Source organism: Acanthopagrus latus, chromosome 6 (genome assembly GCF_904848185.1).
Source record: "Acanthopagrus latus isolate v.2019 chromosome 6, fAcaLat1.1, whole genome shotgun sequence".
Classification (NCBI taxonomy): Eukaryota; Metazoa; Chordata; class Actinopteri; order Spariformes; family Sparidae; genus Acanthopagrus; species Acanthopagrus latus.
Genome location: NC_051044.1, coordinates 13586719 through 13599471, shown reverse-complemented (window position 1 = coordinate 13599471; position 12753 = coordinate 13586719). Strand labels below are relative to the sequence as shown.

The following is a 12753-nucleotide window of genomic DNA, read 5'->3' as shown; positions in this document are numbered from 1 at the left end:
GTTATGAAAAGCAGGTTGGACATCTGTTTCTGTCTAAAAATCCTTTACTTTAGGGAGGAATAATACCTTACTGAACTCACAGATGAGACAGGTAATGTGGGCATCAGGGAGGGAAAAACAAATCTGATATATATTTCAGTCCTCAACACCTACTGTACTGAAAGTACTCATGAGCAAAGCACTAAATCCCCAAACTGCTTGAGTAGAGCTGCACTGTGGTAGCAGAGGACTGAGGCTGAACTGTCTGGGCAGCTCCCACAGGGTGAATGAGTGCAACTGCCTGAATGTGGCACATAGTGCTGATGGTTTTTAAGAAAATGTCAGCCTCTACCTTGTTAATGAGCTGTCAGAGTGTGTGTGTGTGCGTGTGTGTGTTATAACTGACCTGTATCTCCTCGTAAGCCTCGTCAATAGTGGTTACTTGGTGCTGCTCGTGTAGCGCCGGTTCGTCGCAAAAGAAGCACACCAGACTCTTGTCAGTGAGGCAGAAGAGCTTGACCTTCTCGTGGTCCTTGCAGGGGTAGGAGCTCCTCTGGGCGTTGAGGATGGCGTCCAGCGGGAAGGCCGAGTAGCGCTCCACAATGTTGGACAACTTGAGACTAGGCGAGAGGAGAGGGTCGGTGAAGGTCCTCCGGCACTCAGGGCAGTCCCTCGTTCCGTGAGGCTCCTGCCTGCTCCAGTGCTCGGTGATGCACTTCCTACAGAAGTAGTGCTCGCAGCCAAAGCTGACGGGGTCCTGGTAGATACTGAGGCAGATTGAACAGAGGAGCTCGTCCTTCAGACAGCAAGCCATTTGCAAACACAGAGACTGAGCGGCATCTAAGAACAATTCTCTGGAGCGGAGTATAATCGGTTAAATTTTTAGTGGTTCACTTTCTCCATGTGGGAGTTGACTGACAATATCTTCAGGAATCTTAGGATTTCAGCTTGAATATCTGTTGAAATAAGACAGAAAAAACAGATTCCATGATTATTTCATGATGCACCAAATGAATGATCTCATACATTAATAACAAAGAAATGATTAACAGGAGTAGATTACTACTTACTTAAATGAGGTATATTTATAAGATTTCACTGGACATTAACACTGACTATACTTGGTTTATAAGAAGGGTTTTAACAATTAGTTAAATTGATTTTTTTTGTTCTCTCAACAACCATTGATTGGACCATTTCATTAATAACCAATTAAGACATCACTATTTCACAAATTTTTCAAGTGACTATTTGTTTTCTTAGTCTTTGTGATGGTATATTGATTACCTCTGGGTTTGGAACTGTCAGTGAGGCAATAATATTAATCTTAAAAGAGGCACTATTTGGTTTTTGGAGAAGAAATTCAACCTCATATATTATATATATTTACAATATGAGTTAAGTTATAATACAAATTAAGAAATATATTTTTTTGTCCATAAAGAAATAACGAAAGCTGTTTTCAGAGGAAAATAAGGTCCCGAGAACAATGTCTAAAGCTAGGAAGGTGGCAGGGTCCGCCAAATATAAACAAACAGTTCATCATATAATTTTTTATTATTATTATTATTATTATTATTATTATTATTATTATTATTACATTAAGAGTTAGTTTATTTAGTTTGTTTAGGCATAACATTTTTTTTAAAAAGTAGTCAATATAGATCTTTCTTTTCTGGTTAAAGTTCCATCCCCAAAAAGATGTCGCCTTGGATTCTTGAATAAGTTGACATTTTTCACAACTTTCTGACATTTAATATCAATTGTTAACATGTTCTGATTAATGTCATGAGAAAAACTCTCACATGTAATGAAAACAGTCCGATTTAGAAGCACTTTCATACACAAAGTAGCCTACATAAGTGTTCACATCCTATGATATGACGATATGAGACATAACCTATGACATGTCCTAAGTTGCACTTACAACCTTACTTCTTTTTTTAAACACATGAGAAAAGATTCAGTCTAGTTTCGTTTCCCCCTCACCTGTGGAAACACCTGAACTGCTTGGGCTGCTTTTATCAAAAACACTTCTCCTCCACCTCCCCCACTCACTGTGGAGGGTTTGATGATTTCAACAGCCAACTGTTAGCACCAACCGACAGACAAACAGGGAAACACCTGCAGCGGTATTATCTCCGCTGCTGTCGTCCTCCTACCCCGGTGTGGAGGAGCTTCCTTTTAATTCCCCTTCTGAAGAGGGGTTCAACAGCCTGGACCGGAGTTGTTCTAATTCTTGCCATCTACTAAAACTGTCGAGCCAACGTCTGAGCTGTAATTTAGCGTAAATGCTGTTTAATTGGCTTCCTCTACCTTGTGTGTAAGATGGATTTGTAAACACAACCGACCAGGACCACGACACCACCAGCCACAGAGGGAGGATGAGAGGGGGGCAGAGACACAGGGAAAAAAAAAAAAAAAAAGAGGCGAAATACTCATTTTAAAAGCTGCATATCTTAAAAGATAGCTACTGGGAAAGTGTGAAAGAGAGGTGGGTGTCTGAATTTGACAATTCCCAAACGAAGGAAGTGATAGCGATAGAGATAAAAGCCTCAACTCACCAGCCTCCGTAGCGACTTCAGCGGCTCCAACGCGAGTGTCTTTCAGGAAGGAAGGTAACACACAGCGGCAACAGACGCTACCAACTGTGTTGAAAGACAGGGGGGTGTTAGCGATAGTATTTACATAAATAACTGCATTACTTCGATGAATTCGTCATGAAAACGAATAGAAGTTCATATCTATCTAACTCAGAAATTGACGTGATTTGATAAGTGAATTCAATCCTGAGAAGAAAACGTAAAAATGTCAAGTTGGATCCCACTTTAATAATGGAGTGGCTCAGTGTTGCTCCTCTCCCCTCCTTCTCCCGGTTAGCATCGCTGCTTAGCTACCTTGATTTGTACAACAAACAAACACACTGAAATACAACAAAAGCAAGTGAATACGTGTAGTAAACTGCTTTTTTTCTTTCTTTTTTTACTTAAAATACAAAATAAGTGTTGGCTCTGGTATAAAAATGGACTGCTAGTGTTGAATAAGCCGAGAAAGAGAGGAGCCTCAACAGGCTGCAGTGTCCGCCCTCAACCAGCAGGGGACAGCAGCGTCCGCAGAAAACACCATGCCCTTCTACAGGACAGATGTAGAGCAAGAATGATTGTTTTTTTCTTTTACAATATATTTTACTCTTTCTCCTTACATACCTGTACTTTAAAACTGTTTAGTACCTGCAGGACCTTTTATAACATCATGTTATAAATCGAGAACACAAACTGTACATTTGACATGTATGTGCAGTGTTGTATTGTTGGGGTAAAATATTACTTTGGTGAAAGTGAAAGTCACCCATACGAATAGAAGGGTACTTGAGCAAAAGTCCAAAAGTATCTGATATTAACTTAAGTATCAAAAATAACGTTCTAGCAATACACTTAATTAATCAAAAGTACAAGTAAAAGTAAATCATACATTTATTTACATGTATGTACTGAATGTGTACTAGGGGTCAACTCAGTATCAACCGTCATTATAAAATCCAATGTTCAGCATTTTTCTATAAGAATGTTCATCTTTGGCTCAGATGGTAATCAAACTAAACAATTTAACTTCTAAAAAAAGGTATCAAATGAATGAAGTCGCATAGAAGTACAACATTTGCTGTGAAAGTTTACAGTTGCAGAGTAGTCCCTCAAATTTATACATGAGTAAAGGCACTAAGTTACATTCCACCACTATGTCTTTGAGATATCTTTATATGGGATAAGGTGGAGGTGGGGCTGTAATTTAATACTCTTGTCGAGACAACCTTAAATGACTCCCGACTTCATCATAATTTATGTCTTTAATTTGCAACAGTTTGTACTTGTTCCGCATGACTAAATGAAAGGCAATATTCACATCTTTATTTACAGCACAATATATACACATATAAACACACAAAGAGCCAGTCAATGACTTGTCATATGGAAAAATAAAGGTTTAAGTCCGTGTCCTTTACCTACATGTGCATCTACTGGCCAGTCAGGTTGTTGTCAATGTTATATCATGACACAAAGCAAAAACAAATGAATTCATCAGTCTTTCATGCAGGTGACTCTTCATGAACTGTAACTGTCACTTTCCTGCACTGACGTCAGTGATTGTTTGCCGGCTTCTTGCTGCGGGATGCTAAAGAACTGCTCTTCCTCTCCAAAGGGGAGCTTAGAGTCCACCTGCATCAAGTCTGTGGGCGTGACGGGAGTTGTCCCACCAGTCCCGTTTCCTATGTGGATATTGATGTTGACATTGAACTGGGGACTGGTGGTCGGGGGGTTGATGATCTGTGGGCTGGTGGGCTGAGAGGAGTACTGCGTGGGGATGCTGGTCTGGGGAGTAACAGGATCAATGTTTGAAAGTAAAGGCATGGGCTCAGACAGAGCACAGTGTGGATCACGAAGAGCAACGGTGGACTGCAAAGGGCCGATGGACTCATAGCTGCTGCAGCCGTCTGTTCTCGTTGAAGCTTCAGTATTGCCACTGGACTGACTCTGGTCACTGCAGGCTTCCCCTTTCACCAGCAGACAATGCTGTTCTGGGGAGGTTTCTGTGAATGAAGTCAGCTGTGCTTGCTCATAATAACCTGGATTGATCTGCAGTATAAAGACATGGAAAGGTTTATTCTCTGCACTCTATACGGCCACAGTTATATTCAAAGGAATTCAAGGATGACTCACTTTAACACCAGTCTCACAATTTCCATTTGCATCAACTTTAGGGTGAAAATCTGCACCATCTGGGCAAAAAAGCAGAGTGTACCGTATGTAAGCTTGTGATAGTGATCATGATGTTTTAAGATCATATCATTTCTAGATTTCAAGTTGAAAATAAATACAGTATCAAATGCATGAACCCATTTCTACAAAACAAGAACATGATTAATGCAATTTATTTCTGCATACAGTTACCTTTCATCCAGTGTTTTCTACAACGGAACAGCAGAATGATGGCAATGCAAATTAGCATAACTCCAACAGCAGCGGGAAGGACTGCAGCTAACAGGGAGAAAAACAACACAGACGGCAAAAGAGAGAAATGTTGAGACACCGATGAGACCCCACAGCTTTCTCATAATGGCTGCTTTGAAATACCTAATCAGGTACCCTACCAAGTGTTTTGGCAGATGCCGTGCTTGGTGGAGTCGTTTGGTTGAACCCTGCCTCTGGAACAGGGGTGCTGATAGACAGTGTGGAGTTTGTCGGCCCTTGTAGAGTCTTCGAGTATGAGACTGCACTCATCACTGTACTTGCAGTTGTAGACACATTCTCAGTATGAGGGGTTTTTGTAGAGGTTTTGTTGGCTTCCATAGCCTCACATTCGTTGTCTGAGGTAGCAGTACCTTTTGTGATAACAGCCCTCCCTTTACAGCTGGAAAGAAACAGGAAGAGGTCAAAGATCTGAGCACCCAAAACAGATGTGTACAGATGTTGCTGTCCTTTACTCACTCTGTATGAGGCCGACAGCGGTCCGTGTAGGAGACCGTATCAGAGAATGTTCCATTGGGACACCGTTGACAAACCACATTACTGTCAACCGTCCCTGAGAACAACACGCAAACATGCTGCCATTTACTGAAATATCACTATCACTCATGGAAACATGACAGAAATCATTTCAGCCTGAAGTTCTAATAAATTCAGGATGCATCTTATTGACAAAGCAAGAAGTATTTGAAAAATAATTCAGCTTTTGTTTTACCCGCTATAGCCACTCACAGAAAATGATCGTGGCAACAAAAGAGCAACACGTTATCAAAACTGATATTTTACTGTTGGTGGGATTTACACCAAACGTACAGTACAAGTATCTCATCTCTAGATGACTAAGAATTCTTACAGTGGTGATGTTACTACGTCATATATCTGTTCAGACCAGAAACTCATTTACATTACCTAATTTTACCCCCCATGTGACGTGAATGTGTGCAGAAAAATATATCAATTCAAACCAGAGTATCAATCAGAGTAAGCATTCACATGGTTACAGGCGACAACAGTTTCCTACTGAATGTAAATCAAAGGGAATGATCTTGGCAACATTTATACTTGAGTCCATTCTCATCAAGCACCATCACCAAAACAAGATGGCTCGTCTTACAAAGGGTTTATCCTAAAGTTTCAAATGAAATATGTAACGATTGTATATTCAGTTAAAAAATGAAACTGTGACTTTAAAAAAATAGGTGCTGTACCTTGTACAGATACTCCATGACCAACAAGGCATACCCTGTACTTGCTACATTCTCCGCAGGACCGGCCATCATATCCCATGATGCAGTACTTCCCTGGCTGGCATCCACACTTGGACTTTGAGGTAGAGGTGCAGGTCTGTTCATACTGCAGACCTTTATCTGTTGAATGAAAAAAAAAGGTTTTGCTACAGTGATGTCATGTTAAATGATTAAACAAAGCAACAGATAAACAATACATTTTTTGTGTAGCTACTGACTTGATTTGCATTTGATACAGGACAAGCAGTTTGGGGAGAAGTTCCAGCCCTCCAGGTACTGTCCCTTCGGACAGGGTTCACACACCGTATCGCTCGATTCAGAGCATGTTTGTATCATTCGTGCTCCTGTTATAATCATGAATGAATCCACACGTTAGTCACTTTAAATGCATTTATAACAGCACATGGGGATTGTGAGTTCAACATTTCTACTAACAGATGAAAACTTAAATGTCCCATATTGTAGAAAGTGAGATGAACTGTCTTGTGCAGGTCTAGGGGTTTTACAAGTACTGTTTGAGTATCAGCACACTCAGCCCACAGAGAAATGTACACACTCCATATTCAGAAACACTGTCTTTTAATGAGATGTCAGAACTACACAGTGACCATCCTCAGCCGTGCCACCAGCAAAGCCATGGTTGCATAAACAGAGACAGACACTGCGACTGTGTAAAAACACAGTGCCTGCTCAGGCTTATGACAGCTGACCAATTAGAGCAGAGTCGGCTCTACAGGCAAGTGTGCAGGCAGAGGGTGAATGGAGATGTAGCAGCAATAGACAGTATGAGAAACATTATGTGTTTTTTGAACATTAAAGCATGTGAAGATTTTCTAGTAGACATACTGAATAAAAAATATGAACCTGAAGATGAGCATAATATGGGACCTTTAAAGATCAGAGGAGAAAGTTGATGTTATCTGTGGTTGTGGTATACCATGATGGTAACATGCAGTTGTTGTGGTTTGACTTGGTTTTTCTGGTTGTCACCACATCTTAACGCCTAGAGCAGCATTGTTCATCGCAGTTCATTTCATGTCTGGCGAGGCTTTAAGTCATGAAATGCAATGTCATCGAATACTTACTGATTTTTAATACTGGAATTATACGTGTTTCCTTTTTTCAACTTGGCTGCTTGAGTGCAGTAAGAGATGGTGGCGATGGAATCTAGTACACACATTTCACAGCTAAAAGTCCTTCACATGAACAGCTCTCAAGTGCTTTTCAAAGCTGAAGACTTTGCTCACTCTGCCCATTGACTCTATTAAATATGAGCAGAGCCTCCAGGTCTGAAAATAGAAGGCATCAGAGGAATTATTTAAATCTACATTATTTCTAATGGCCAGCAGGGGGCGACTCCCCTGGTTTCAAAAATGATTGTGTGGAAGCTGATGAGAAGATGAGTCTACTTCTCACTTGATTTGTTACCTCAGTAATCATTTTCCTAATGAGTTTATGCTCTCAGTCGTGGTGAAGTCTTCCTCACCACAGCATGATGTTATTATTATCTTTTTTATTATGGTCCCATTTAGTTAAAATGGACGCAAATCCTCATTTAGTCTTGTGTAAATCAGCAACCGCAATGTGGACAACACCTCGGCACAGAAGAGGCGTTAAAATCGGTGACCATCTCAACAAGTCTGGCCGTGCTGACAGCTGCATTTATGTCAAAGAAGAGTTAGTCAGTTCTGTGGGCTCGCTAATGTACAGGATTTATCTCCAGTAGATAAGTTATCTTTAAATTGACAAACACCACGTGTAATACATGGCACAAACCAATCTGGATCAAAGAAATCATCTATCTCTGTCTGTTCTCTATACATATGTCTGAAATAGTCCCCGGTGCTCTACGGAGGGCAGTGTGATCGGCTTTCTGTTGCTATAGAAGTAAGTCAGTTGACAGATGTACAGCTTTAATATTTTAACACAGAGAGAGCAATGCAACTGCAGTTTTCTGCAGTCATTAGCATGCCTTGCTAACTAGCTTATCCATAACACTAACTACTGTTTGGGTATCTTAAAGGTGCACTCTGTAGTTTTGGGGAAGAAATTTCAACCAGAAGAGAAAGATTATTTACCTTTTTTTAAAAGAAAATATATCCCTAATTTCATGAGTGGCCCTAATTTTCCTCTGAGAACCGTTTTCGTATTAATGTAAATTATTTTTGAGTTTGTGTTATTACCTCATTATATAGTAAATGTTAAAATTCTGAGTCTGATTTTTTTTTCTTCTACACTGTGTCCCTTTAAGTAGAATTCTCAGTCTCACTCTAGACTGAACAAACCTTTTTCTCTGAGGAAGAAAACAAAAAACTAACTGATAAACGCCTTTAGCTGCAGTAGGCGCTGTTAATTTTCTTTCACACCTCCACACCCAAGCTTTTCACAGCACGTTTCACGATCCGTGTCTTTCGTCTTTTATCTTATACCGAGATAGCTGTGTCCTTCTGTACAGTATGTAGCTGAGCATTTGCATTAGTCTATGTTTATTGTTGTATAAGGAACTTACCAGGGGGGCATTTCTTGCAGCACAGGTCAGAATCATCTGGTACATACTCTGTTCTTTCATCGCGGCACTTTCTATCTGAGTCTGCCTGATAGGGCTGAGAGCAGACCTGTGGGAAAGAGAGCTGAAACTTAAGAGCAACTCATCTTTGGCTGCTCAGATGAAGACACATGAAGTACATAAAAGCACTTTCTCGTAACTCTCTGATACACATGAGCTGCATTAAGACGAACCCCGAATTTCAAGGTAAATTTACTAATTTTGAAATTACTTATGTGGGAGATATTTTGAAGCCCACTTTTGTATCAGTCAGACGTTTTTCCCTGAAATGCACCTGCTCTGAGGTAACACACAGTCCTAGTCAACCAATGAACTCGAAGAAAGTCATTTTAAAGTCAACAGTTTAGTCAGAGAAGTTGACCAATGACTGCAAGTTGTTCACGTGTTAAACAGGAGCTTAAAGTAGCACCAGACCACCCACACCTGCACCCACTCTTTCCCGTCTGGTAAAGCTGTTAGCCTGAGCTGCAGACAAACAGGCCGCCTTTGTTCTTAATGTATACAAGGTGCATTTCAGCCTCCACAGTACTGGTCCTTTCAAAATCCTCAGGTGTAAGTCACTGCACACATGCATCAATTCAGTAGCTCATGTGCACCCTCTCTGACACACATACAGTAATAATATCACATGTACAGCTACTAAAACCACAGAGCTGGTGTGCTGAAGAGTCATCGCAGAGTTGCTGACACACCTGTCCTGCGCACATGAGTTGGTTTTACCACAATGCCCTCCAATGACAAGCAAAACTTAGAATATGCTGACAGCGGCAATGTAGTTCTCGTATTACAGGAAACAGAGGCGGCAGCCTAGAAGCCCTCGTTTCAGAAGCGTACACTTCTTTTGTGGTGTGACCAACACAAGATGTGACGATAAAGACTAACCTTTTGAAGCCCTGTGTTCATTTTCGCCGGGAAGTTTGCTGAAGAGAACATTCTGTATTTTCCTCTTTCCCCTTGGCTGCCTGCCTAGACTAACTCAACCTCTTTGACAGGAATGCACAGTGATAAAGGAAGGCTGCTGCATCATTTCATGACCGGGGCTCTTAACAATGGGACATTCAGTCTGAAAGTGCATCAGATGCCAAGTAATCGAAACCAAATATTCATACAGGTTCACCACACAACTATCTGTTAATCTTTACAGTAAGGCTTTCTACTGTAATGTGACACTCGGGAAAAATCATTAAGTATTGATTCAAAAATGAAGACAATCATGAGAAATGAGAAGACACGTGACAAAGTCAGACCAACTAGAAACATGTTTAAGAGAATAAATGGATTTACATTTAGAGTTAAGACACAAAAATAACTTTTACGCTAATTTTCAAAGTGTTCAACTGCACACCGCCTTGAATTAAACCTGAAAGAAACTTAAACCAACAATTCACTCAAAAAGTATGTTGGTCAGATGGTCGGATGAATCAGGACGCTGGCTGATATCCAGCTTTTCGTCAGAGACCCTGATAAACACTGCAAACATGCACTACAAACTTCCAGACACAAACACACACAAAGCCTACCTTGGTAGTTAGGGTATTCAAGAGAACCAGCAGTACAAGTATGCCCTTCATTGCTTCCTCTAACCAAGTGAAAGAGTGTGGAGGATGCAGCTACCAGCGTGTGAACTGTACTGATCATTTTACAGAGGCGGGCCAGCAGTCGGTGCAAACAGGATCTATTTCCTTGAACTGATCTGAGTGTTGAAGGAAGGAAACAATGCACTAACCTACATCTGCTGATCTTATGTGAAAATCTATCTGAGGTGAGACAGAGTTTGGATAGGGTACTTCCACGTGTCGATATCTACCGTGCATATAGGGCATGAAAATACAGCAAATTCATTGCTTTAACCTACACCGGATAAGATGGCAGATACAGTGCTTGTACGCCCGTTTACATTATTGCGTGTTATTGTTTTCAAGATTTAATCCAAGTAGGATCTAATGATCTGCTTGCATTTAAGTGCTCCTTTTAACAGGATATATCTAAATCATCAATGAGTCATAAACCTTGCAAAACCTGCACTTTACAGATATCTTAAAATCCAAAGCCAAAAATCTGCTCCCACAACTGGCATTAAAGATAATTACCCCTACATGCCACGTTTTTAAATTATGACATTAGGTTAATGCATTGACTCGTGTTGTTTGAAGGCAGCAGAAAAATCAACAGGAAGAGAACATTTGCTCTCCATGTGACTCAGTTTGTACGAATTGCTTCAGAAATGTGATGTATTAGCTTTTGGACAAAAAAAGAAGTCTATTCCAAAATAGGAAGTGGACTGTAGATGCAGTGCAGTCCCACAATGCTTGGCATTAGGTGCCACACTGACTGTAATAACAAATGCTTTAGTTTTCACAGAATGTGAAACAGGATGTCGATGGAATTTAGATAGCGGTTTTCGCAAGAATTTAATCATCGTGCTGTGGCAGGATACCGTAGCAGATATGTAGATAATGAGCGTGTTGTTACACATTTGTGAAGCAGAGTACCTGGGTTAGTCTGAAAAGAAGGCACTGAAATCCAACATCATTGCCAACTTCACACTTTGGCCTGAGGCATGGGAACAGCTCAAACAAAGGTTAAAAGGTTTATTGTTGGTGAATAAAACATCGCTCTCGGATCAGTCTTCAATGTATTAAAATGACTAACAGTACCTGGTACCCAGTAGGCATTACAGCTGATTTCCACCAACAAGGAACCAGCTCTGTTTTCACACCTATTTTGTAATTGCTATCTCATTTTAACTTACACTATTGCACCCAGGAAAAAAGTATATAGTAGACCATTAAAAAGAAACATAATACATACAGTGCATAATGATTGGGAAGTAAGAAAACAATAACTCCAGATGGAAATGTGCAGGACGAGCCAATAAATACCTCGTGAGGGCTTGCCGAGAGGCCATCCTAATTTGGACTGAAAAGTTGGTTCCCACCTGGAACCAAATATAGCAGGTTTTGTTTCACATGACTTGAAGTGTGAACTGGAGTGGGCGCGTCATATTCAACAGGTTGCTGTGTGTTGTGCACCTCCCTCCATCAATGACGCATCCTTGATTACTATTGTTCTGCACAAAACTGGTTGAAACACGAGGGTTGGTTCTATAGATGGCAGCAAGATTCAAGAATCCAAGCAGATTTTGGAGGAAAAGGGGGATTGGTGTCAGTTTTACACTCTTTTCTACTCGTCTCAGTTTACCCATGAGAACAAGGTCATAAAGAGCAAACACCAAGACCAAGTCAGAACCAAGTTCAGACAAACAAATCTAAAGCTACTGAAGGTGTTGTCATCTTTATGAGTACACTCTGATTTGACCGTGACTCAGAAATGTTACATTCACATTTATAGACATCTTCTATCTAATTGTACTCTACTGACTTCTGTAGTTAAAACACATCTCGTTTCATTCACAGTACTGTATAGGCGCTGATGTCGTGCCCAGATTAATGTCCTAACGTTTCCTGTGTGAGATGTTGACATTTCACAATAAAGTTCCCCCTCCCACATCCTCATTATTTCTCTGGTGCTCAAGTACAACAGAAGCATCACTGTTGCCAATATTGTGGTCTTTTTGTGTTTTCTCTGTTGTACAAAACTTCTTTTAGTGTGTAATTATGAAGCGATTTTTAGGATCATACCCTAAAAACGTGACAATAGCTGAAGTGAAACCAGTTATAAAGGATCAAAGTTAGCGTTTTTTGGCCTACTTTCATGTCCTGGTGCACTGTTCTTCGCTACTGTACCTGCCTGCTGACTCATTTCCAAACAGTACAGCATTGACAGTGTAAATGACAGACTTGAGACAGGAACAGATGTCTTTTTTAACGTACTTCCTTTAATTCGTGTTGTGTTGTAATGCAGTGTCTCTGCTTTTACTGCTATGAGCACATTGTACACCTGAAACAAGGGCAGCCATTATATATGCAGTGGTGTGTCA

The 12753-nt window shown here is 40.5% G+C and overlaps 2 protein-coding genes across 4 annotated transcripts in view; both read right to left on the bottom strand.

Moving 5' to 3' along the window:
* The window catches only part of trim62.1 (tripartite motif containing 62, tandem duplicate 1), a 43832-nt gene extending 41203 nt beyond the window's left edge, over positions 1 to 2629 (bottom strand). For 2 of the 3 annotated variants that reach the window (XM_037101165.1, XM_037101168.1), the window contains exons 1-2: positions 2544 to 2629; positions 386 to 935 (exon numbers count right to left, since the gene is read on the bottom strand). In XM_037101165.1, the coding sequence (XP_036957060.1) occupies positions 386 to 793 (408 nt within the window). In that variant the 5' untranslated portion in view covers positions 794 to 935; positions 2544 to 2629. Of the gene's footprint in view, positions 1 to 385; positions 936 to 1968; positions 2105 to 2543 lie in introns of those variants that run through there. The other variant, XM_037101166.1, reaches the window with a different exon arrangement.
* Positions 2630 to 3808: 1179 nt separating this feature from the next.
* tnfrsf1b (tumor necrosis factor receptor superfamily, member 1B) lies at positions 3809 to 10485 on the bottom strand. The gene is made up of 9 exons (XM_037101171.1): positions 10334 to 10485; positions 8757 to 8862; positions 6466 to 6591; positions 6209 to 6367; positions 5463 to 5556; positions 5126 to 5385; positions 4926 to 5012; positions 4695 to 4753; positions 3809 to 4610 (listed from the first exon to the last, which is right to left on the bottom strand). Exons 1-9 carry the CDS (start codon positions 10382 to 10384, stop codon positions 4080 to 4082), a joined length of 1473 nt encoding a protein of 490 aa, XP_036957066.1. The 5' UTR covers positions 10385 to 10485; the 3' UTR covers positions 3809 to 4079.
* Positions 10486 to 12753: the final 2268 nt, after the last annotated feature.

Bases quoted from the DNA above. Each gene is read 5' to 3' on its own strand.
- tnfrsf1b (XM_037101171.1), bottom strand. From the start codon at position 10,384: ATGAAGGGCATACTTGTACTGCTGGTTCTCTTGAATACCCTAACTACC. The intron at 8,863-10,333 runs GTAGGCTTTGTG...TCTTTCCCACAG, and splicing joins TGAATACCCTAACTACCAAG to GTCTGCTCTCAGCCCTATCA. The intron at 4,754-4,925 runs GTAACTGTATGC...TTTTTTGCCCAG, and splicing joins TAGAAAACACTGGATGAAAG to ATGGTGCAGATTTTCACCCT.